Source organism: Aspergillus fumigatus, chromosome 5 (assembly GCF_000002655.1).
Source record: "Aspergillus fumigatus Af293 chromosome 5, whole genome shotgun sequence".
Classification (NCBI taxonomy): Eukaryota; Fungi; Ascomycota; class Eurotiomycetes; order Eurotiales; family Aspergillaceae; genus Aspergillus; species Aspergillus fumigatus.
The window spans coordinates 2,498,670-2,523,161 of NC_007198.1; the positions used below are offsets into that span (position 1 = coordinate 2,498,670).

Consider the following 24,492-nt stretch of genomic DNA (forward strand, 5'->3'; position numbering starts at 1 on the left):
CAAACCACCCAATGCTATCCCAACTTCCTCGGTGCATTCGTCTTGCTTTGAACTATTGTTATAGAGATATGAAATGATGCACTTAAACACAAGTTCACGAATTTGCGCAGCTTCCTCCTGGACAAGCGCAGCCGTAAATGAGAAGCTAACCTAGTTCGACATCCAAGTAGTAGTCCATAGAACGTACCCCCGTAATTCAGTCAAAAGGGTATTGGCAGCTCAGAAGACGAGTTTGTGATCGCGCCGCCGTTCTCTCATCGCTCAACTCGGCATTTGTGAAGCGCTTGAAAGTACGCTTGATTAGGAAAGCAAGCAGAATGCCGAAGAAATCCTTCACTACGATACTGAGGGTCCACTACTAAACAGTGTGTCTTGCTTCGACAGGCCTCCGTACATGTCCAAGTTTGTTCAATCTCATCTTACAGGTTCAATGGGACCCTTCACGAAGCAAAGTTATGGTTCTCCCATGTGAAATGACTTAGAGATCGTTGCTGACAATTAGGCCCTGGCTCCAAATGTCTAGCTTAGAATAAGATTGACTCAGGAAGTCCAGCTTCATAAGATGGCTCTTTTTGTCCTTAAGAGACTCGCTGTAAGCCAGATCCTGCTTGGAGATGCTTCTATTGCTAGATCACAAAAATAGGTGAAGCCCTTATAAAAAGTATATCATGCCAGCCAGTCAGTGATTCCTCCTGGCTCCTATGCAGTGAAGTATCGGTAGAAAGCGTCAATGTAGGGTAAAAGAGCGGTAAGCATTCAACGGACAAAGAGTAAGGTAGGTACCCAAGTAAGCACTTCAAATTACCCGGCGCATTTGATACGGGTCACACTGCACTCGCAAGTCAAGCAGGACCTTCGGAAGCTGACTCGCAGCCATACGGGAACTAAACGCTCTTCCGGAACATCATTGCTTGGTCACACTGCAAAGCTGGAATAAGCTTGTGACATCCAGCTTGATGAATGAGCTAACATGTCGTGATCTCTGGTGAATTGACTTGCAAGAGGTAAGGTAGTTAGCGGAACTCGTCGACTGGGTTAGGAGATGGCTTCCTGTAAATGGCCCTTTTCGCAGCGGAGTATGAGAACCCGGAACTCAGCCTTCCCACACCAATGCTGTGCGACAAAACCTCACCTTAAGGGCAAATCTTCAGCAATCATCCAACCAGCTATTGCCAACAGATCGGTGTGCTGTCTCTAATTGTAAAATGGTATCAGTGAAGGCAAGGATCCAACTCGCCTCTTGTTGCTGGACAGAGACTGCTTGGTCGCGAGACCATTTTTCTCGCCGGTTTTGCTGAGATTTCTTTCTGACGGGTGTGACCCCAGGGAGAATGGAACTTGTCCACGTGCTCAGATGTAGTGATCTTGCTGTGATTCATGTGTTTTGAGTTGCGCAGTAACTCATTCGTACTCCCAGAACACCACCATTTCCACTTGGGAAGTTGTTACTCTGAGCTTGCTCCGGAGCCTGACAGCGAGATATCGCGATCATCAAGGAATGATGCTAATGATGTATTCTTGTTGAAAAAAAGAGGCCCAGCAGACGGTTTGTTTGCCCCAGACGCTAGATCTAGATAACGATCGATCCTGGCAGGGGCAGACTGGCTCTACATTCTCTTGCCCAGTAGAACTCGATACTAGTATTCTTTAGCCAAGCAGAGTGGCCGATCTCGGGCCTACTCAGACATCTGGATGGGGAACTTCTTCATCGGGGTAAGGTGCTTCCAGAAGCAGTTCCATCGCCCCAGTTTGTTCAATCAGAGCCTCGGTGTTGATCTGATTGATAACGTTTGGCTCAAAATGCGTTACTGCAACAAGCCGCGACGATCCATATCCCCAAATCCGCTGGTGTCACTGCAAAGTCGGGATCTGCATCCTGGGATTGTCATGGTTCGGAGAAGCAAGAGTGCGCTTTGACAATTGCGATGGAGTTGAGCATCTTCTGGTAGCGCCGAAGCTCTGCAGTTGCTCGCCAGCGGAAGCTATGAGGGACGAAGATGATGGAATGTGGGCAAGCTGTCTAACAGATTTGGCTCCCTCGGGCCTTTGCAGAGATAAATGAGGAAGCTTCTAGATTCCCAAGCTCAGATGAAGACAAGCAAGTACATATCCAGTAGAACTTCCGAACTGCCAGATCCAAGCGGCCTCTTCCCGCAAGTCTGATCACCAGCGAGATGGCGGTGTACAACCTAACCTGGTAAGGAGAACACATTCGTAGCCGTCAAGTGGCCGCAGTAGTATGGAGTATTAAAAAGCGAGACTTGCCTGGTTACCGATGATGAGCTTCAGCAATTCTCAAGAGGTCAAAGTCCAGTCGAAGGAAGTTTCGCAACACATGAGCTCTGAGAAAGAATTTCCTCTTCAGTCGTGTCCCGCCCATAGCTTCTTGTTGCCTCTTCAAGCTTCACATAGCCAAGCGGAGATCCATAATCGTCCTCAAAGATGGCCGTTCAGCGAAAACCCGGCAACCCCCTCATTGCGAATTTCGGGCCTTTAGCGAATCGGAGCTTTCGAAATCAACTTGATACCGCTGCGAGGTACTCGATACGAAGCTTTTCAGTTCAAGATCCACCATCACCGACACCGTTTCCGCCCAATCCTCCTCCAAGCCCTGCGTAAGTTCGAGAGTTTTTGAGTCGGCTTGGCTGTCGACCTTAGTCTGGGATGATATACAACAATAGGTAAGCCAACCATGCCTCGAAAACTCCTTTCATAGCACTCCATGCAATGAAGATAAGTAATAGCCCGAGCGGCAAAGGCTGACATGATCTCAAGAACTTCCGAAGCATTTCATTATGATCCCTTGAGCGGAAACGGAAGGTCGCGCGAGGAGGCATTAGGAAGAATCCTTATTTTGACTAGACTTGCATGATGACATGCGAAATCCATAGATTATTTCTTGAGAACGCTTGATCAGAGAGGAAAGATAGAGACTGCATGTTGTAATTCCATATCATTCTGGGCACCTTGGACACCATCACCTGTAATCAAATCAGTCGGCCGGCAAATACATCACCAAACTTCTCATGATCTGAGCCTGCTGATCCCCATTGGTAAAAGGCACAGGCCGGTCATCACCAAGCAGAATGGCTTGTCTCTGAAAAGATCCTACAGCGGTAGTTTCCTCAATATCCCCCCATGTGGTGTATCAGGCATGTAGGGGATAGTAGACCAAGAGAGTATCTCAGATATCAATAATCATTTGAACAATGTCATATATTGTACGAGAAAGCAATTTTTCAGAAAACAACAACTTAAAGGTATGTAACACAATAAAAATCACAGCAAAGCAAGAGTGAGCGCGCTAACCACAGTCAGGCCCACCACAGTCCAGCCAGACTTGATAACCTGCTGATTGGAAATTCCACGGCCAAGATCCCAGACCAAGTGACGCACGCCGTTCAAGCAGTGGTAGACGAAAGGAAAGGCAGCGGTACCCTTGATGAGAACCTTGGCAGCAATGGGAAGAGCGCCAAAAGCGGCAGCGATGGAGGCAGATTCAAGGTGCCAACCGAACAGAGGCGCGGCGAGGTATGCGGTTGCGAAAAGGTACAAGGAGCCAGAAAGAGCAATGCCGGTGATACGGTGAGCGCTAGAGCCAATCCAGGTGATCTGGGGACGGTAGATGGAGAGGTGAGGGGAAACGGGGCGATTCAAGCGCTGTTGGGCGAGGATTTTGGAGGCATCAGCTTGAGATGTGGTGGAAGCAGCGTGTCTGGTCATACGCATCAGTACTAGTCAATTTATCTTCCATTATGTTCGTTCTGTTGTAACGGGTTGAAGGTATATTCAAGATTGTCGCATGACGTAGCAGCCAATGTTGCAACGGAAGTATTGGTGCGGAACAACCCAAAACGCATAATATGAACAACGATATTGTGGGCTGGCTCACCTCTTCTGTACATTCCTTCCCATAGCAACAGCGGCAGGAGAAGCAGAGTTCATCAAAGACCACCGCATGGCGTAGGGCTGCTGGACGGCAACTGCAGGATTGTTAGTGAGCCTCGACAAGCAAATTAAGCAACAGGCTGGGCTGTACATACGCCGCCGCAGCGATTGCTGAGCAACCTTCTGAGAGATCATAGTGAAGGAAAGGGTCTCAATTCAAGATTGCAAATAATCAAACTCAGGCAAGACGCTGGCCGTCGTCGTCGTCGTCTAGGAGAACCTCTCGACCTTGAGGGTCGGACCTTCTCGTAGCGGTTCGGAATCACGGGATAGTCAACCTCGGGCAAGGCTTAAGTCACGGGATTCGGCCACACTGTGCCCAATCCAGCCAATCATTCCGACCGTATTACCACGCGGAAGATTCTTCTTCCATTCCACCATCGCTCGCAGCTTCCGTGCTTCCCTTTTGTTTGCGAATTGCCCATCGTCTTTCTTTCTTTTCCCTCTTCTTCTCAAGGGTCTCAGCCCACGTCATCTACCACCAGGAATGATGTTGACGTGCCAAGCTGAATCTCACTGGTTTCGGCTTTCTGTCGCGACCGCAGAGGTTATTTACGAGATACCTGAGAAGGAGATATTCGTCCCGTCGTTAATCGCCCATTCTTCTCTGCCCATGAGACTAAAGGGTTTCATATCAGGGTTACATAATACTCTCGCGTAGTGTGGATTTGCCTAAATTCTCAGAAAGCATGGAGTAGTGATACTGGCGGCGACCTTCCTACGTCAATTCAGCAGATATATCTACATTATTTAGCGGCTGTATAGCTCGGCTGTGAGAACCGACGATTCGAGCAAGCATCTGGCTGAATTACGGTCATGCTTTTATTTGTCTTGATCTGATGGGATGTTCCACGATGAACGCCCCAAGGCATGTCGCCCCCTAGTATACTTCAACTTTGCTCGGTCAGCGTTACTGCTGGTCAAGCGCCGATTTCGTTCCATGTCATTGCGTTAATCAACGCCAATTGGCAAGTTTCATGGCATGATTAGTTCACCTGGCCTTCAATCTTTAGGTGCTTAATATTCCGCAGCCCTATGAGGTAGATAGACGGGAGACTGCTATCCGACATATGAGGTTAAAGAGACTGATGGTCCCTAGTTCCAGCAAATGTCGCGAATGATGCCACTCCTTTGTTGTCTGAGTGACTGCCATCCGTGATTGTTACCTTTATCTGCGCCTTCTACCCAAGTCCTGGACGTGTAGTTGGCCCTCGGAGCGTACTCTCATCTACGATATGACGTGGACGAGTACATGACCTTCTGTGTCCACCCATGGGCCCTGTTGCTGAAGTCTTTCAGGCTATCTCTGTCCCCATCGTCGTAGGCTATCTGCACAAATTCCAAGAGAGAGCTGGCCGGGATCTCATCGCGTCAGCATCATTTTGGAGGGAAATTCGTTGGGAACAGGATAGGCGCATCCGGGATAATTTATACAGTCCTTCACTGCTCCTCGTACGAGTTGTTTCTTATCGAAGGGAAGAGTTTTATAGTAGCTACAGTGCGGAGGAATGATGGACTAAGGTAGGTTTGTGTGTATCCGAAAAGGGAGACTATTTGGTTTAAGTCATTCAACCATGAAAGACACTGCCGCGAGGTAGATAGTCTACTGTGTAGAGGCTAGACTCACGTGACAGTCCAACATAGGATCATTATGCCGATTACTCAAGTTGGCTGGGGATTCTTCAGCAAACTGCGTGACTTTCCTGTGGAGCAACCGATGTTTGTAGGCCAGTCGGTTTAAAGCTTGCGCGACAAACCCCTCAATAGGTACAACTTCGGACATTTTTGAAGCGATGTTCTTCGGTCCGAAGTCATGCGCGAACTTAGTAGAAAGCTGAGTTGATCGGATAACTTTCCTTTGTTCTGAGTTGTTAGGAGTTGTTTGTCATGAGGGGAAGCTTCGTAGGACCCCATTTTCTATATAATCTACAGGCATTCTCCTCATTTCGATACTCCCGAAACTGAAGGCATCGTAAACTCTCAACGTCCTACTCTAGCCTAGCACCCTTCTCTATTTCCACTGTACATCAACAAGATGACTACAATGCAGACTGGCTTAGATGTTCTCCGTAGTAGAACCATCGTCGACTGCGACACAATGGATGAACAAGGTACATATATCAGACTGCCCCAGTGCGATGCTTAACTCGGTTGCAGAGCAGTCTATTAACAAATAACCAGTTGCCAGAGACTTTGGTCCGTTCCAAGACTGTACTTCAAACCAGGTTGGTTGCACTTGTCATGGTCCATCTTCACAAATTATCAGGAGTATGAGCTGATATGGAAATTTGCAATGAAGGCTATTGCATACGGCGAACTGTCGAAGCCAGAACACCTCGGATTAATCCGCACCTCTATCTCAGACGCGAAAGATCTTTTACCTAGATTCACTGGCGTCACGCTGGAGGAGTTGGCAGTTGAGATTGCGGTAGGTACAGTCTTGCTATAGTACTAAAGGGGCTAAGTAGCTGACAATGATTGTATAGATGGTTAGATTAGCCTTGAAAATAGCTCCTCATATCCGTGGACATGTTCATGTTCAGACGAACCCGTACCACTCTTACTCCACGGAAAGTACAATTGTGAACGCTTTGAGTATGTCAGCAGTTTCTCTGCCGGAATTCCGCTAACGAAGCCATTCCTGCCACAGGAATTGTCCAGCTCTTCCAACACCTGCAACCAGGTTTTGAGCAATCTCGTATCTGCATCAAAATTCCGAGTACATGGGAGGGTATGATGGCTTGCCGAGCTCTTGAGATGGCCGGGGTGCGAACGCTAGCCACGACGCTCTTCACAATGTCCCAGGCCATCTTAGCCGCGGAGGTTGGGTGCACGTATATAGCCCCTTATGTCAACCAATTAAAGGTCCACTTCGAACCAGGGTGAGAATGACATCTCCAGCGAATTGCCTGACTTGATCTGAGCAAGGTTGCACTGACAGATCGCCAGATTCACGGATCCAAACAAGCTCTTGCCTCTTTGCGTTTCTATTCAGAAGCATTACAAGTCCATCAACGCAAAAACAAAGGTCTTGCCAGCTAGCTTGACATCCACAGACGAGATATATGCTCTGGCAGGGGTCGACCATATCACAATCGCGCCATACCTACTGCAACAGCTTTCGCAACCCAGCTCTGTACCTCATACGGAGTCTCTCTTTGACTCTGATGTTCCACCAGCAATCTCTGTGGCGCAAGAGTCATTTGTCAACGACGAATCCGCTTACAGGATTGCCTTCACGCGGGACTTGCATGGAGCAAGCGAAGAGAAACTCACACAGGCAAGTTTGGATGAAGGTTGACACAAACGTGGGAAAGACTGGTTGACTGACACCACTGCAGGCAATCAATATCTTCTGCGACATGCAAGATAAACTTGTGCAGCTCATGAGATTCAACATGGGTTAGATACGAAAGTAAACCTGAGCTGCAAACGAACCGGCCATCGACTGGGAGGCGGAGAATAATAAAGATGGCAAAACCAATTCATACACGTAAATCAACATTTGTACAGGAAAAGTAAAAAAAAAGTCTGTGCAATTATCTGCAGCCTTGAAAATATTTGGGTATCAAAGAAGAAGACAAGAGGAGTAATTTCGACTAGATCAACAAAAAGATGGCACGAACCAGAAGGTTTCAGCTTTTTAGACTCAGCAAAGCTCGTTTTTGCACCATGAGCGTCGCCGCGAAGCTTCATGGAAACAAACTCGACTCTTTGAAGGGCCGGCACTTGTAACGAAGAAAGTGAGGTATTGAGTTTGCGTGGAAGGTCTGCACAATCAATCAGGCTAGAAAAAGTTCAATCTGCGTCGTGCAGCTCCATCCTTTGGTGGCTCCTGGGTTGACACCCCTTCAGCAGGAACGACAGGATCCTTGAATCGGGACTTCTCGACTTGCTGTTTCTGCTCTGGGTCAGGTGTCACTGGATGATTAGATTCCGAGCTTGGGTTCTTCCGATGCCAGAGAGAATCTTCCTCCTCGATCTCGCGAAGAACTGTAGGACGAGAGAACTGTTAGTCCTCATAAAAGCCATCTTAGACGTGGCCATAGATCCACACCTTCTTCCCATTCTCTCTCCTTTGCCTCGTCTCCGGTGCCGAGCAATTTCTCTACATCCACCTTCTCCCCTCTTTGCACTTTCTCAATCACCTCCCGAAGGAGTCGAATCTTCGCGTCAGTTGATCGAGTATATGCATTATATTCGTTCTTCAAAGCAATCATTCGGATGGCTTGCGACCCGATCAAGATGAATATGATAATGTAAAAACTAGCGGGATTCCATTCTTTCGATTTAGTAGGAGAAGTTTCCGCTTTGGCGCGCCGATTTCGAATGAACTTGGGGATCATGGATTGCCATAATGATGGTTGAGCAATCTTTGGCATATGTCCCGAAGTGGAATACTGGCAATATTGCTGTGAAACTTGGAAGCGAAGTCTCCGGAGCGGTCGGGGGCGCGGTAGACCACGGACTATATGGCAAAGACGAGTTGTAGACATGTTGAAGATGTCTGCTAGAATTTATTTTCTTGGCCGCAACACTTGAACTACGAAGTCAAGATCGACCAAAAAGGCCTTTGGGCCGGAGAGTCGGGGAACCGACGGCGCTATGCCTCCGTGGGAGTAGTGTGTTTTGGTTGCTGCGACAACCACCTCTTGAGGCTTGGCCCGATTCTGAGAGACACTGACGGAGTTGACATGAGCTCCGCAGCCTCAATGCGTCTATGACCGTAACTCATGGTCACATCTAACATTACAGGACTTCAACTGACTACAGATCGATATGGCAGTTGCAACACTGCTTCCTGGATCCTCACTGGATGCGGTGAAGCAAGCCGTGCATTCAACCTCAACATGCTGCAATGCCACAGTGTTGTCCCTCCAATCTCTTTTACGCGGTTCAATAAAACCTGTCTCCGACGTCGAGAGCGAACCTACTAAGAAGACGAATCGGACGAAAAAGGCTGTGTCTGCATCCTCGAGACGGAGTAGAGCGACAATCAAAACAAACGTTTCGGCCAAAGGCGCAACAACAATTGCTGCTGTCGAGTATGATGCAGCGCGTTTGTCATGTCAGGAAAAAGTTTCACTGGCGACAGAGATTTTTAATACAACGTTGAAGACACTTGCAGAAGCATCAAAGTCATCCAAACTTCGTGAACCGACTACGTCTCTTCAACCAGCTTCACCAAATCGGGCCGCAAAACTGGCAAGGAGGTCGAAGACACCACAATGTGCAAACACGGATGCAGCCAAAATTGACGGCGGTCTACTCGCGGTTGCTGAGTGTGCTAGTCTGGCACTTGCCTGCTTGAGGAATCTAAAAGTCGAACAGAGCAGCCAGAGTAATAGGGCGCTTAATATCCAACTCGAACAAGGCGCATGTGTCTTAGCAGGAAGATATTTATCTCTAGGACTGAATGACTTGGCCTACAAAGAACTTCGAGGTCTCAAGAGGAGGGTTCAACAATACTTGGATGGCCAGGACACTCGCAAGGACGTAACTGTCGGGCGCAAGGACCAGCGAAGCACAGAGGAGGAATCTGCTAAGGAACGAATGTCCGATCTCATATCATTTAAAAACCTATCTCATGCTCGACCATTGCACAGCTTGATTATTTCCTTTCAGTCCAACGCCCTCCGGCTCATAGCAGCGGAGAAACGGGCCTCGACAGTGCATAAAGTCTTGACTTCCTTGCAATTGACAAATCCAAGCAGCCCAGCGAATCTGATCACTGCGGCGGTTGATTCCCAGGCAATGACACGTGACAAGGCGGCTATGCAGCTTCAGTTGCTATCTAACACGATATTGTCTATGTCCTCCGTAACACAGGGGCCAAATGACAACAACGCCTCCAAAGAATCACTGAAACCGATAACATCGTTGACCCTTCAACTATTATCACTTGAGATACGGTGCATGAGCTGGAAATTGTCTGGTCATGTCTGCGACGATGTGAAAGAAATGTGGGAGCCTCTGGCGCGTTATTTAGTGGCTTTCGTCAACCATTCCAAAGGTATCGAGAAGGCTGACTTTGCTGCAACATACAAAACAATCGTGCGACTGCAGGCAGCTGTCGCTAACTCACAAAAACAACCTTCATCGAAGTTGAGAAACAATCTTTCGGTAGCCCGGATAGCAACCATCCTCGGACAACTTGCTCAAGAATCAGGATGTTTTGAGGAGGCATCAACCCTTTTTACCGAGGCACTCAATCCGCTGAAGGACGAAAATTTGCTTTTATCAGCCACTGTACGATGCAAACTCGCGGCACTTCACTTGCAGGCTTTGAAAAGCTCGATCAAAATGCGTCAATCGAGCGTGTCAATGTCTCTCTCTGAAGTTACTGCAGCCATTGGTACGCCTCTTAGGGGTAATGAGAATGACTTAGATGAGCTGCTAGTCGAAGCAGCGAAGTTGAAGAAGATTGCAATGAGCTGGTTAGGGGAGAATGTGTCCAAGGGACATGACGCTACTGATGAGGAAAAGGAGATTTTGCCGAATATTTATGCATATTTGAACGGATTCGTCAGATTCCTGCGACGATATCTTGGGAAGAAACCTTCTGCAGATGAGGACCGAAGGGACCTTGAGGTATTCTACAAGCGGCTCGGAACTTGTAGGAGCATCGTACTGGCTGCGGTAGATTCAGCTCTCGCAGTTGGTAAATTGTCCGTCATGTCACAGAGTCCTTCATGGGAGTCACTGCTTTCGACATTCTCCGACTGCCAGCGCCTCCTGGTGGCGATCGAATGCACCGCGGAAGGGAAGCAGGAGCTACCGGAGAAGAACGAGAGTGGCATGGGATTTGTGAAACTGTCCAATCTGTTCTGGTCTCGGTATATCAAAGACAAGGAGTCAGGGAAAGACTATCGCGAGCTCATGCATGCTTTGAGACAATCAATCAACCTTCTCGAGAATTGCTCGCCGGCCCAACGAAGAACAGGATTTGCAGCATTAAAGTACGAAAGGCTCGCTCATTTATACCTCGAAGCGAATATGAGCGTCGAATGTGTAGAAGCATTCAGAGCTTCCCTCAACGAGCATATTAGTGCAGGAGTCTTGAAGCAACTCGTATTCGATACTGTTGGTGTGTCTCCGCACCGGGCCTGTCAAGACCCGAAGAGCAGCAGCTTTACTTTCAACCGCATACTTTCTGCATTTTTGAGGACGAATTTGCGTCTCCGGGATTTAAACCATGCCAAGTTTTTCGATTGCCCTACCCTTGAGTCCTTGCAGAGGGGCCTCCTTCTGGAATGGCAGCTCGGTATTTTGAGTGATTTTCCCTCTCAAGCTCATGATGACGAGGGCTTCCGTTCAGCATTTCATACACTCCTCAGTACAGTCTTGGAAGTATACTCTCCTGAATCGCGGCCCATCCGTCGCCTACGGGTCCTCTTGATGGGTTTGCGCTTCTCTTTGGAGCACTCAGGCTCACTAGAACTGCCAACTGTCCGTCTACTTGTCGAGGAAAGCGTCAAATGTCTCGACAACGCTCAAGACATTGGTAGTGATACTGACGTGGAACTATACATGACACACTTGAAGAACTCAGTATGCCTCACCCTAGGTCTTCATGAAGGGGATCTACGCTCAGATGAATTGGATCGGATACTGTGCTCGTGGAATTCAATGATGCGCAACTGTCCAGACAAAGACTCGCTCTCTTCGTGCGTTGACGATGTGGGCTATTACTTTCTTCAGGTCAAAGCCATTGTTGACTACACGGAGATTTACGGGCTCTGGAAACTCCAGCTCGTCGCTCTCGAACTGGTCCTACGCATCACGGAGGTCCAAGGGACTGGGGACTTTTCTGGAGCTGTCATCATATTGTCACGTTTAGTTTCGCAGTACTGTCGCTTAGGACATTGCAAGAAGGCTGAAGCTCTTCTTATGCGCGCGGATCGATATCTGAACGAAAATGAAGTCTCTTGCATGGCAAATCTATCATACCAACTCGCCCGAGTGGAATATTTTCTCGAGAGAGGAGAACTTGAGAAGGCAGCAGGCATTCTTTCGACCTCAAGGCTTCTGTACGAGAAGAATCAGAAGAAGGAGGACCCGAGTAACGGCTCTATCTTATCCAAAATAGGATGGGAAAGATTGGTGGCGGATGCGGTCCTCATGAGTTCGCGGCTTTCGTTCGCCCAAGGCTCGGTGTCGCAGGCTCTTTTCTTTGCTAAATTATGTGTCAGATTGAATTGCAGGATCTGGGCGAAGGTCGAAAGGATATCCCAAAGGAAGCAGCAAAAGTCGCTATCTGCAAGCCGCAGCTCCGATCTTGAGAGTGTTGTTGATGGAGTGGCAAGGCTTAACGTGTCCCAATCAGTCTCAACGACAAATCACACCGTCACTTATTCTCAGGGTGCTGCATTTTGGCCTCATGTCGGCTCACACCATACTGCTCTCTTGAATCTTGCATATTTCTCTGCCCATTATGGTCTATTTCAGGACGCTGTCTACTACGGTGAGCAAGCTCTGAAGATCAACAGGACACTTAATGCGACCGTTCGCTTGATCGCTTCCCAAGCCCAACTGGGCTCTTATTGGATATTTGGCGGGCGTCTCTCTGAAGGTCAAGAGCTTCTAGCAGCTGCAGAACAATTGTCTAAACAATTGGAAAGCAGTGTTGAGCTCGCTTCGCTGCAGATGAGCATTGCCTCCCTTCACAGGTTGCAGGGCAACTACCACGACGAATGGCAGGCTCTTCTGAGGGCAGACCGGATAATGGCCGATGTCACAGCATTGGAAACAACCGAACCACTTCCTCTACAGTCTACCATTTCTGAGCTGGAAGATGGAATGGACAAACTAAAAATTCGGGGAAGTAGCAGGAGAGCACAACCAAGTACAACAACTGCCCGGAGAACTCGTGCGACTACTGTATCCTCAAGGACGGCACCAAAGCCCTTGACCAGCAAACCGGACACAAATGGAGCAATGTCGCAATCTGTCTCGTACCTCAGAAGTGGCATCCTTCAACAGCAGGCAGCATGTTCGCGTGCCCTAAGAGAGTTTGAGAAAGCCTCGCGTCTGTTGACTGACGCGCGGAAGTTTGCTACGTCTCGAAACAGCCAAATATCGTTGCATCTGAAAGAAAGTGAACATCACCTTGCTGAGGCCATACGGCAATTCGCGTCGCATGCGGTCTACTGTGTTCTTCCAGAATCGACAATATCCCTCCCTGCTCTACAATCGCCGAGGAAGGCGACAAACGAGACGACCCCATCCACTAAACAGTCCACTACACGTAAGTCACGAGCGCCTGCTAGAGGAACGCGGTCCAAACATGCGAAAGCAAACGAAGATTTCATCGATATTTTGTCCAAGGCTGGTGATTGTCTGAACAGTGTATTTTCGGCTGCAACGGCTCTGGGATCAACGTTGGACAGTCATATGGCATCCCGGCTGATGAGTCGCATTTCAATGTTGTCGCATACGACCGCGCCTGGGAGTCCAATGCCATGGTCTCAACCGCCAGCGAACGTGAATGGTAGGTGTTTCTCTAATCGTTAGTACTTGTATATATCACTGACTGAATTGTCAGAAATTGGCCGCATCGGCGCCTTTTCGCGCGAGCGAATCGCTATCGGTATTGACAAGCAAATTTCCGATTTCAATGATCCGCTGCTTTGGCCGGCTCAGGGGTCTGCAGCAGAACCAGATGCAGACCTATGCAGCACCTTTACTGAAGAATATATCGATATTCTACCGCCTAACTGGAACGTACTTTCCTTGTCCCTCAGCGCTGACTGCACAGAATTCATTATCTCGCGGCTCCGCAAGGATCACTCGCCCTTCCTCCTTCGACTTCCATTAAAGAGAGGGAATGCCGAAGACGACGAGGATCAGTTCACATTCGAGGACGGAAGACGAGAGATGCAGGAAATTATCAGGTTGGCGAACGAGACTGCACACGCCGCGAAGTTACAGAAGGACCGGCACTCCAAGAAGGAGTGGTGGAGAAACCGCGAAGCTCTCAACCAGCGCTTGCAGAACTTGCTGCAGAACATTGAGAACGTATGGTTCGGTGGTTTCCGGGGGATCTTTTCACCGATGGCTCACGAAGGGGCTGCTCTCTCGCGGTTCGCCACGTCTTTTCAGAACATCCTGGACAAGCACCTCCCTTCGAGACAAAAAGGCGGCCGTTCAGCAACGCCAAGGCTATCACTACATCGCAACGTTTTGGAGCTGTTCGTTGGCGTGAACGACCTAGAAGGCCAGGAAGACCCTGAGGAGACATTGATGGATCTCTTGTACTTTGTGGTCGACATCTTGCAATTCCAGGGGGAACGCAATGCCTATGACGAAATCGACTTCGATATGATGGTGGTCGAGACCCTTGATGCTGTGCGAGGCTACCATGAAGCGGCGCGGCGATTACGAGAAGGACAGCGGCCGCAGCATACTGTCTTAGTCTTAGATAAGGCCCTGCACTTGTTCCCTTGGGAGTCACTTCCATGTCTGGAAGGATTGCCGGTATGTCGTGTGCCGTCCTTGGAATGCCTGCGCGAGCGGATTCTCCAGTCTGAGAGCGTCATCAAACTAAATGGTAGCGAAATGGGATTTGCCATTGACCGTGGAAATGGCACATATATTCTCAACCCTACAGGAGATCTTCAAACGACGCAAGCCACTTTTGAGGCCGACCTTGGCCGGTTGGCTACTTGGACGGGGATCACCAAGCGAGAGCCGACCGAAGAGGAGTTCAAAGATTACTTGGAATCCAAGAGCCTGTTTCTGTATTTTGGCCATGGGAGTGGCGCTCAGTATATCCGTGGAAGGACTATCAAACGACTTGACCGATGTGCAGTTACATTTCTCATGGGATGTAGCAGTGGCACACTGACCGAAGCGGGCGAATACGAGCCATACGGGACTCCGATGAATTACTTGCATGCAGGCTGTCCGGCTCTCGTTGCCACCCTGTGGGATGTGACCGACAAAGATATTGATCGGTTCGCCAAGTCTACGTTCGAGAAATGGGGACTGATTGAAGACCAGAATACCAATGGCGAACAAGCGACACTCCCGAGCAAGGGACGGTCCCGATCGGCAAAAATGAGCAGCAACACGGAATCTTCTGACCCGGTTATGCTGGATGAAGCAGTGTCCAAGTCACGAAGTGCTTGTGTGTTGAAGTACCTGAATGGTGCGGCGCCCGTCATCTATGGCATTCCTTCGGTGTTTCTGGAATAGACCTATACATAAATGTGTTTTGGTGTTGGTATTTGCTAGGCGAAGATGACCTTTTTTTGTGCACTGTCGGAGTTTTGGAACAAGATGAATGATTGATGTCTCAGTGAAGTTGTTATTGGCATTGCGCATTTCCATGTGTATATCTATGAGTTATTACGGACGTAGTGGCTTCTCTATTTGGGTTAGTACGCCAACCACCCCCTCGTGACCCAACATAACAATGTCATTTTCAGTAAGACCGCACTTTCATCATTCGAACTCCACCTCACTGAACTGCAAAATGTCTTTAACAAGGTCAGCAATAAGCGGATTGAATGGAGCTGCTCCGCTGGTGTGTTGTCGCATGACGAGCTGCGTGAGGGAAATCACCCCCTTTAAGACAACCAGTCTACAATATTACATGCATTGTTCGACTACTGATATCCTAAGAGATAATTGACTCGTACATATGTTAGAACCTCTTGTGGCCGCTGGTAGGGCTATTCTCGAACTGCTAGAGTATTCCTGACTACAGACTAGATGAAATAATCGACATGGCAAGCCTGACTGGCGACTATTCATCATTGTAATCATAGAAACTGTTGGAAATCCAGCCATTGACTGCACTATAATCAGCCAGCGGAGTGATTCCATGCAGCGTCTCGAAATGCCTGCGAGGCCCGCATAGCCTTTCCATCGTCGAGTTATAATAGACGCAGCGGCCTTGCAAGAGCGCCGCAATCTGTCGTCCGGCATCGAGACCTTCGAAGTAGGCCCCGTGCAGGAACCCAAAGTAGCTTGGTGACGTGTGCTCTCCTGCAAACCATAGTCTGCCTGTATTGGCGCGCAGATTCTGGTGTTCCTCCAGACCGGTGCTGGCGGGCCAGTTGGAGTAGCTTCCGTATGACCAGGGCTCGGTACTCCAGCGAGGATACATGAATGCAGTCGGCTCTGGAACGTCCTTGTCCGGGAACATCTTGCGCAGCACTGCCATCACCTCGGCTTTGGTCTCCTCGTCGGACTGGTTCTCGACGTGGTAGGAGAACTCGTTGGTGACGGTGACGAAGAGGATGTTGGATCCCGGGAGGAAACCAGGTGTTGACAATGATTGCCAGATGGGATACCATCCACGCAGCTTAGGGTCCGCATACAAGAAGTACTGTGTGTTTGAGGGCCAGAAGGTCTCGTTGAATTGAAGGAAGATCTTGGTGTAAGTGCCCATGGTAAACTTCTGAATTGCCGTCTGCTTCCAGTACGGCAGCTCCGGCGTGAAGGTGACAGCGTCATTTTGCAGCACTCCCAGGGAAAATGTGCACAGGGCATACTGGGCTTGCACACAAGTCCCATCACTGTTGTACACCGTCACCTCTTTGTCGGAATAAGTGATGTTGGTGATTTGCGTGTTCAGACGGAGCCGCGGATCGTTCGCCTTTAGGAATTTCGCAGCCATGCCCTTGATGATGGTGTTGTATCCGCGCTGATCCAATACGAAATTGTCCTCGTCGCTAAAGCCATTCCAGGTCAAGTTACTCCCGGCGTAGCCAAATACCAGAGAGCTCTCGAGTGGTGAATAAGCGTCCTCGAAGTCTGCGCTGTTAATTTCATTCCTGTTGAAGGTGGAAGCAGACTTACCCCAATTCCACCATTCAACAGCCTGCGCCTCCATGTCGGTCTTTTTGGGTTTCCAGCCAGCCAAAGCGAGCCCTGTCTGAGCTGTTTGATCTAGTAAATTTTCCAGTAGAATTGTGCCGGCCGCGGCATTGGCAATTTCGTCGGCGGCGTCAAACTCATCGAAGAGATGCGAGTAGTCGGAATATCCGTTCTCATTGTAAGTGGAGACGTTGTCATAGTCGGAAAATGTATTCTTGAGGTTGAATTCTTTGGCTAGTGTCCAGATAGGGTTCTGTGGCCCATCTGGGGTTCCAATGCCTTGGATCTGTTCAACGTCAGAGTGGTTGGTTGGTTCGACGTAAAACGAGGAATAACATACCCAGTTGGCACCCAGCTCCACAACATAAGGGTCTCCATTTTCGTCCTTGCCAAAATTCGTGTGCCAAGCGCGACCTCCAATTGTGTCACGGTATTCTAGAATGATAAAATCATGGATCGATGCATTGGACAAAGTTTCCTATCACAGTCAGATTTGAATGCACCCAGCCAGGCACAGGTTCAACATACAGCAGCCTTGATCCCTGCCATCCCTGCTCCTCTGCGAGAATTAGCAAATCTGAATATACAAAAGAGATAGGCGAACATTTACAGAATTGCAACTGTAGTTTTCTGGCATTTTCCCTCTTGAGATCGTGGCTGCTGAGCTACGTAAGCCGCGACAGATTGAACCGCGCAGCCTACGATAGCAGCCAAACCCAGGTGAAGATGCATCAGTAGGACAAGGTTAAGGCAAGGTGATGGAGCGCAATGCTTGAAGAAAAGCCTGCGCTGGAATGCGGGTGCATACGGTTTTTATGCCTGACCTGCATCTTCGACTGCAGACTGCAGTTCAGCTCAGAAGCTGCCCCAGACCACTCCATTTCTGCATTAGCTCCAGCTCCTTTGGATAGATACAAGGAGATAAGATGCGCCAATGCAGAAGATCGGCAGGCCCATGCAACGTAATCCACCTGACCATCTCACGGTAGGGGGAGTGCCGCTACACGAGATTTGGAAGGTCTATGCGGAGGCATCGACGAGCTCTGATAAGCAGGATAACCCGCATTTTGGCTGCGACATGAATTCCCGCATAGTTTATCTCGATGAGAGATTGTCCTGTCGTAGGTTAACTGTTGCAAAATTTGGGATAGGGAAAGCTGATGGCTCGTCTAATGCAGCTACTGCTGCAAATGACGAATAGCCTTCGCAAGGTTCAGCTGAACTATTGCCAGGGCACAAAGTACCGTGCCAGGAACTCAGGCTCATCGGGTGGACCTCCTCAAACATGGTTAGAGGCGCCGGTTGGCAAATCAATAATATCAATAATCTCTTGCTAAATTACATAGATGATGGCCATTTTTGTCGCGGGTTGATGCTTTTGGTGTGTTCTTGTATGCCTCACGAGTTCTGGCTGTGTTTGGTTGTCTGATGCTTCCCAGATCCTTTAATCTCGTTGTTTGACAAAAAAGAAACTCTGCAATAGATATAGAACTGCTCACTCGCATATTATCAGCAATCATAAACAACCGTCATTTTATAAGGTAGTCACTCGTGCGATCGGTACCTGCATCCTCATTTCGGCTTGCATCCATTGAAGAACAATGCTCGTCGAAACCTCTCAGAGCAAATGATGACCAGGACTGTGGGAAGATACCTTCTTCAGTAATTCATCGCAAAATCTCTTCGATATTAGTCTATTTCGTCCTGTTCTGCATCGAAAATGGAGTAGTGCTCCACGGGACGAGCTCCCTTGCAAGGCTTGGAGGAGCAATGTGCACAAAGCCGCGGCCAGGCTTGCAATAGAGCTCGTCTAGGAACTAGATATGTTCCTCTCTAGAATGCAAGTATCCATCGCTGCAGTTGGAGAAACATTCCCTCTAGAATAGTGTTGTATTGAGATGATTGAAACAGATGTGCAAACTACATGAATATTGTCCATGTGATAACACATATGTAGATGATACAGAGGCGTAGACAAGAAATAATTGATGAATATGATGGCTTTATATATGAGCGGCTACTAAGTCAGGTGAGGTATAAGAGCATAGGTAATTGGCAAGGCTGGCGCATCGCTTTCATGTTCCTGCCTCTCTTTGGTCTATGTCATTCCCCTTAAATGATTAATATTAACTAAGACGATTGTCAGTGCGGAACGAAACAATCAACACATCAGACATGCGGAAGCAAAGCCATTTCCCAAGTTGCCTCCTCGTTTCCTGATGTTGAAGCTTATTCCTCATCGTCTGTAGGGGAGCCGTCAAGGCAGCGGCGGTCCTACTCTCATAATGGCAATCGGCAGGGCTATTGTTTTGTCACTGTGAAGTTGATGAGAGACACTTAAGTTGATCACAAACATTCTCCTCTACTGTACCATATCTCTGTGTCCCTGACGATGTCTGATGCGCAAGGTGCCTTAACGTCAGAAACGAACAGACTGAGGAACTCCGTACTAGATGTATCTTACTGCCATCCACAACTGCAAGCTGACTACTCCCAATAAATAGAGAAGACTGCGTTGTTATTCTCAGCTAGTCCAGCGAGATTGATTCCTTCCACAACGCGTCAGGCAGATCTGTGGGATCCAATGGATGGCAATCCACATGCGCCGCGCAGAACTCGGACATCACCTCTTCTGAAAAAATCGATTCGCAGTCTCAAGGAATATTTATAGGGCTATCTTTCTATAATAGCGAATGCGCTCGGTTGAGTCTGCGGGGCGTTTGGAGTACGTGAAGCTACAGGGTGGCCGAAGACAAGACATACATAGTATAGTCCTCAGATTATTGGATTAGGATCTCCCCTTTATGCATGAACGCTACGAACACTCATCACTAAGGCAATGAGAAGGCTAAGACATACCACAAGGCTGAAGCCAAGGCCAGAATCGCAACAAAACTAACCCTGCAGCCAGACGGTGAAGCGAGACGCCCAGGGTCGACAGGCGACAGCGTATCGCTGCAGCTTTAGTGCTGTCACAGCCACCACTTCGCTTACAATTATAAGATGAAGTATCCACTTCCTCCTTCTCCTCTTTTTTGCGTTTTGTTAAAGTAAAGACTCACAATGGGTGATTGGGGAGATGCGGAAGTGGATATAGCGACTGTGGTTGAAAGTGGTATGTTCTTTAACCGCCGGATCTAATTCATTGTACTAATGTTAAAGCATCAATAGACGAGAATGAGAATGCCTGGATATCACGACAGGCAAATCTATGGCAGGAATTGGAGAACTACCAACGTCAACCACCTGCGATAGTTCTATTGTATGTCTTCTCCTGCTTTGACCAGCATAATCTCACGCCCGGAAAACAGATACGCCAATTACCCCGAGGGAAGCATCGACGACTCGCCTGTTCTAAGACAGAAAAATCCAAATGTCTTTTTCCCTCCCGAATTCTTCCCCGTCATCAGGGCAGACCTGAACGGGACTTTTTTCTGCGACTATGATATCGACGGCGACGGAAACGTCACCAAGCATAGTCTGTCCAACCCCCTGCCCTCGAGCTCAAGCCCATACTGATCCATATAGTATCATGGGCCTGCTTCAAGATCAAGCACGTCGTCAAACCAGGCCTTTACACTTGGATCCAAACGGCCGTCTTCGTCCAATGGCACCCGCAAGCAAACCGGCAGCTCGTCTTCTTCCTGAACCTACCAGACGTCATGGCACAGTATCTCGCCGTGCATCGGCCCTCCCCGGCCCAACGCGGGAATCCATTCATCTGGCACACGCTTTTCGCACAAGGCGTGGTGGAAGAATACGATTCGTCAATCTGGTCTCTGCGTCATCTCGTCCGGCCGATCGAGAAGGTAGCCATTTACCCATCCGGCCAATGTTCTGATTCCCAAAGCTGAGAGGCAACCTAGGCCCGCAACGCACCAAAACCGCCCGAGCTTAACTTCCCCAACCTCCACGACATCGCCCGACACATCTTCCACGCGAACGAGACCCTCGCGGTCGCAACGCACACGCTACAATCCCTAATCGACGAGCAGGCGCGCTTCCGCGCCGAGCATCCAGCCTTGACAGGCGAAAACAAGGGCAGCTGGATCCACACCGCGCAGCGGGCGCACTTCGTCGCAAAACAGCTGCATTCGCTCCTGACGCGGTCGCAATCGCTGAGTGAGCGGTTGCGCAACGAGATAAATCTGGCGTTTAATCTTGTTTCGCAGAAGGATGGTGCGATGATGAAGACGGTGGCGATTGTGAGTATGGTTTATTTGCCGGGGACGTTTATATCGGTATGTTCAATGCAAGCCTCGTCGAACTTTGGTGGCGGACAATGGCTGATATTTGAGGATGTAGGGTCTGTTCGGGACGAATTTCTTCGATTTGTCGAATGATGGTGGGGCGAAGTCGTGGATCATGTCAGGGAATTTCTGGCTGTATTGGGTTATCACGGTGCCACTGACATTGGCGACGGTGTTGGTCTGGGCCTCATGGCATTATTTCCCGCACTATTACCCACGTATATCTCTTAAGCCGCTGAAGGGCGCTGACTCGGTTGCCTGATGGCTTTTTTTATGACTGGTGAAATGATGATAACGATCAACATGTTGGTGTGGCTTGTATGCTAAACACGCTCTGGTTGATGGAAGAATTAATCGACTTATGTTGCGAATTCGCGTGACAAAGCTGATAAAGGTTCTGGTTCTGGTTCCATATGAGCAATTCTAACTCTCCAACGCTGACGAGGGACACATCTGATGCTTGCTAATGTACAGAAAGCTGGGTGCCGAATGTCCAAAGCTTGGTAAGTGGGACTAACAGAGTAAGAATCAGGGACCTCTTCGTCCATGTTGTGGCTGAAGCCTAAGCCGCCGTCGAGCGTAGCACAGCACTATGGCAGAAGCCGTGCAGACTGGCCACATCAACGGCAAAAATCAAAAGTGCTCGAGACCTCATATCGTCATAATCCAAGATCGTCCACTGGACGCATCTAAATCGCTCACGCCTGTCATGGTGTCGCACGCGCGGCCGCCTGTGCGATCCCCATGTCAGACGCCTGAGAGCTCAATCCGACGAAATGGGAGCACTAGATATGTAGAGAGGCCTTGCACAAGCTGAATCAAGCTAACACAGTCTGGATCTATTTCACGACTTGACCTGAATAACGCAGAGCCGATAACCTCACATGTCGGAACCCTCGCCGTCCGAGATTTCAATAGTGTCGGCCATGGGGAACGGAAACTCGTCCGATGGCTCATTTTCCGGTCGCTTTCCGAAGTCAGCAAATAACGAATCTGTTTCAGTCGGTAGATGAAGGCCATGGATGATAGCCCGCGTGCGGACCCTATCCAGAGCAGCTTTGCTCGAGCTCCATCGACGAGATGCAGCTTTCGCGGCTATGCTGAGGTTAATGAACGCATCACGGTTTTCGGGTACATCCAGCCGTTCAAGCAAGACGAGTAGGGCTATGTTGATCGGCTGGCTGGTGCCTTGTGGCATCCGTTCAACACCCCATGCGGAACGATGAAGGCGCATCAGCTGAGAGATGCTCCTTGCAGATGACAAGCAGGCCTCCTGGTGGCTCTTTGGCATCATGTGAAATAGCCGGTGGTCCGATTGACCATTCTGCCCAGTGTTGCATAAACGTTCATAGACGGTTATAATGAGCGCATGCTGGTACATGCTACAAATAGTCAGCCTCCCCCACTCCCAAACGTACGCGTCGGGGACGAGAAGCTTACTGAAGACATAATACATGCGGAACCTCAATAGCGTCCCTTTTCTTCAGGCAGGGCGGTAGTTCGCTTTGCCACTCTCGCAGTCGTCGTTGCAATTCGTCGGTCTTTTCCGTCTCTGACGAGCTGACTTCCCCGTGAAAATGGGGGTAGGTAATATCGTAGGCGATTTCATTCAGACTGCAGAGGGCTCGGAACGTACACAGTGTATGCGCTTGCAATTTCTCGGACTCCGTGGGATATGGTACCCACAGGTCGGTGTCCGGGTCATGGGTGATGGGCGGCAGGCGTATCTTTCGGGGCGGCTTGATCAAAGACGCCTTCCTACTCGATACGGCATGGGTCCTGGATCCAGGGACTGGTCAGTCGTCCCTGGTTCTAGCCGTCCGGCACCGGTAAAAGACAGGCATTGCGTACATCGCGATGTTGGACAAACCCCAAATTGTTACATTGGCCGCTCGGACTAAGTCGAGCGCCTCACCGTCAACATCCTTGGGAGGTGTGATGCTCGGAAAGAGGTCCTGAACGGCGTACGCCAGTTGGCTCTGATGAATCCAGCCATGTCGATCTTTCCTGGTCATGGAAGCGCTGGGGTATTTCAGCAGAGGCCTACACTGGCAAGCGAGTGAAACATACCATATCCATAAAACCCCCAGCCCTTGGGCAGTCGCAAGGGTGATTCTACCTTCTTCCTTATCTAGCAATCGTTTGGCCTCGTTGTAGAAGCGCGCACCCTGGGCATCTGACTCCAAGCTATCCGAGTATGCCTGTCACCAGTCAGCAGCAAACCCAAGAGCGTCGACCCAAGACTCGTCGAACTGAGACTACATACACACGCATCGGCCAGGATGGCATTCACCAAAAAGGGCGAACAAAATTTCGAGTCCAACGACCCCGACTGCATGTCCCGCAGAAACAACTCTCGATCGATCCAGTAATAGAACGGATGAACCCACGTAAACCACAACGAAATCAAATGCGATACAAACTCGTCATCCGCGGTGACAGTCGTCCACGGGGCCGCCGGCACACGGAACAAGGGCTCTACGAAAGCCCTCTGCGCGTCGAGAATACGCCGCCACGACCGCGACCCCATTGGCTCAAACCGTTGTATCTCATTGCATACTTCGATGAGCTCCGGTGTCTGCTCCAGCTCGGACTTCAGCTGCGTATCTATGTAGAGTTGGATTTCGGACGGGGAGGCGTTGCTGCGGATGAGGTTGAGGAGTTGAATGGTGCGCCGAGTGCCGCTCTCGCGGAGGGTGCTGACGAGCTGAATCAGGAGCTCCTCCTTCTCTTCGAGCTGGTTGACCTTGCGCTTTAGGGCGCCGCGGCGGCGTTTATCGGCGCTGGCGTCGAAGGTACATTCAACGTTGTCCTTGATACAGTTGGTGCATGGGGAGATTCCTGAGCACTAAACTGGCTTAGCACAACGCCGTAATCCTCTCCGGAGTCAGGGGGGGAGCTGACAGCCACACACCTTGAGCTTGCGCGTTTTACAGGCCGAGCACGCTGTACCGACATTTTTCCGCTTTTGCTGAGCTTCATTTGTACCAGAGCCACCAGGAGGGGCTGGAAACGGTTTGGACTCGGCCATGGGTGGGGTGTTGCTGTGGACTCAGGCCATTCTGGGTAGCTGGATCATGGAAGAACCGATAAGTGAGAAGAAGAGGGAAAGATCTGTTAGATTAAGGAGAGGGCAATCGGGATTTATTGCTAACATGACGGAAGGGGCCAAAAGTGAAGGGAGACTTGATGTGATCAACCCCGACGTATGGAAGTAGACCTGTAACAAACAAACCCCGAATGCCCGTGACGGAGCTGGTTTTAATTACGCCATTCCCGGCCTGGTTCCAAGGCAAATAGCTCCATTGATTGGTGGAGAATCTGGTATGCTTCCCCACAACCTTGTATTTTGTAATCACCCACTGGATACTTCTTGTGGTATGAAATTTAAAGTGATACCTTATATAGTGGTATACTTTATTACTTACTTGGTAGCTGTCATTAGCTTCTGGTTCTGTGAAGTTTAAAT

At 49.4% G+C, this 24,492-nt stretch overlaps 7 protein-coding genes across 7 annotated transcripts; 2 read left to right on the top strand and 5 right to left on the bottom strand.

Annotated features, from left to right (window-relative positions):
- Positions 1 to 3,141: 3,141 nt before the first annotated feature.
- On the bottom strand, positions 3,142 to 4,200 carry AFUA_5G09680 (uncharacterized protein). Its single transcript, XM_077804822.1, has 3 exons — positions 4,044 to 4,200; positions 3,893 to 3,983; positions 3,142 to 3,715 (listed from the first exon to the last, which is right to left on the bottom strand). The coding sequence occupies exons 1-3, from the start codon at positions 4,081 to 4,083 to the stop codon at positions 3,280 to 3,282; spliced, it is 567 nt and encodes a 188-aa protein (XP_077660958.1). The 5' UTR covers positions 4,084 to 4,200; the 3' UTR covers positions 3,142 to 3,279.
- A 21-nt stretch (positions 4,201 to 4,221) lies between these two features.
- AFUA_5G09690 (uncharacterized protein) lies at positions 4,222 to 7,151 on the bottom strand (the record flags this gene model as incomplete). The annotated part of the gene is made up of 2 exons (XM_748577.1): positions 4,222 to 4,380; positions 7,059 to 7,151. The coding sequence occupies 2 exons, from the start codon at positions 7,149 to 7,151 to the stop codon at positions 4,222 to 4,224; spliced, it is 252 nt and encodes an 83-aa protein (XP_753670.1).
- Positions 7,152 to 7,735: 584 nt separating this feature from the next.
- On the bottom strand, positions 7,736 to 8,444 carry AFUA_5G09700 (DUF5321 domain-containing protein; the record flags this gene model as incomplete). Its single annotated transcript, XM_748576.1, has 2 exons — positions 7,736 to 7,941; positions 8,006 to 8,444. 2 exons carry the CDS (start codon positions 8,442 to 8,444, stop codon positions 7,736 to 7,738), a joined length of 645 nt encoding a protein of 214 aa, XP_753669.1.
- Positions 8,445 to 8,641: 197 nt separating this feature from the next.
- AFUA_5G09710 (C50 family peptidase) lies at positions 8,642 to 15,144 on the top strand (the record flags this gene model as incomplete). The annotated part of the gene is made up of 2 exons (XM_748575.2): positions 8,642 to 13,438; positions 13,493 to 15,144. Exons 1-2 carry the CDS (start codon positions 8,728 to 8,730, stop codon positions 15,142 to 15,144), a joined length of 6,363 nt encoding a protein of 2,120 aa, XP_753668.1. The 5' UTR covers positions 8,642 to 8,727.
- A 433-nt stretch (positions 15,145 to 15,577) lies between these two features.
- On the bottom strand, positions 15,578 to 17,726 carry AFUA_5G09720 (uncharacterized protein). Its single transcript, XM_077804823.1, has 5 exons — positions 17,384 to 17,726; positions 17,302 to 17,332; positions 17,114 to 17,251; positions 16,756 to 17,059; positions 15,578 to 16,710 (listed from the first exon to the last, which is right to left on the bottom strand). The coding sequence occupies exons 1-5, from the start codon at positions 17,503 to 17,505 to the stop codon at positions 15,698 to 15,700; spliced, it is 1,608 nt and encodes a 535-aa protein (XP_077660959.1). The 5' UTR covers positions 17,506 to 17,726; the 3' UTR covers positions 15,578 to 15,697.
- A 2,121-nt stretch (positions 17,727 to 19,847) lies between these two features.
- AFUA_5G09730 (uncharacterized protein) lies at positions 19,848 to 20,755 on the top strand. Its single transcript, XM_748573.2, has 2 exons — positions 19,848 to 20,251; positions 20,302 to 20,755. The coding sequence occupies exons 1-2, from the start codon at positions 20,038 to 20,040 to the stop codon at positions 20,625 to 20,627; spliced, it is 540 nt and encodes a 179-aa protein (XP_753666.1). The 5' UTR covers positions 19,848 to 20,037; the 3' UTR covers positions 20,628 to 20,755.
- Positions 20,756 to 20,758: 3 nt separating this feature from the next.
- AFUA_5G09740 (uncharacterized protein) lies at positions 20,759 to 24,348 on the bottom strand. Its single transcript, XM_077804824.1, has 7 exons — positions 23,938 to 24,348; positions 23,290 to 23,871; positions 23,094 to 23,224; positions 22,875 to 23,045; positions 22,464 to 22,802; positions 21,542 to 22,405; positions 20,759 to 21,426 (listed from the first exon to the last, which is right to left on the bottom strand). Exons 1-6 carry the CDS (start codon positions 24,052 to 24,054, stop codon positions 21,904 to 21,906), a joined length of 1,842 nt encoding a protein of 613 aa, XP_077660960.1. The 5' UTR covers positions 24,055 to 24,348; the 3' UTR covers positions 20,759 to 21,426; positions 21,542 to 21,903.
- Between the last annotated feature and the right edge of the window lie 144 nt (positions 24,349 to 24,492).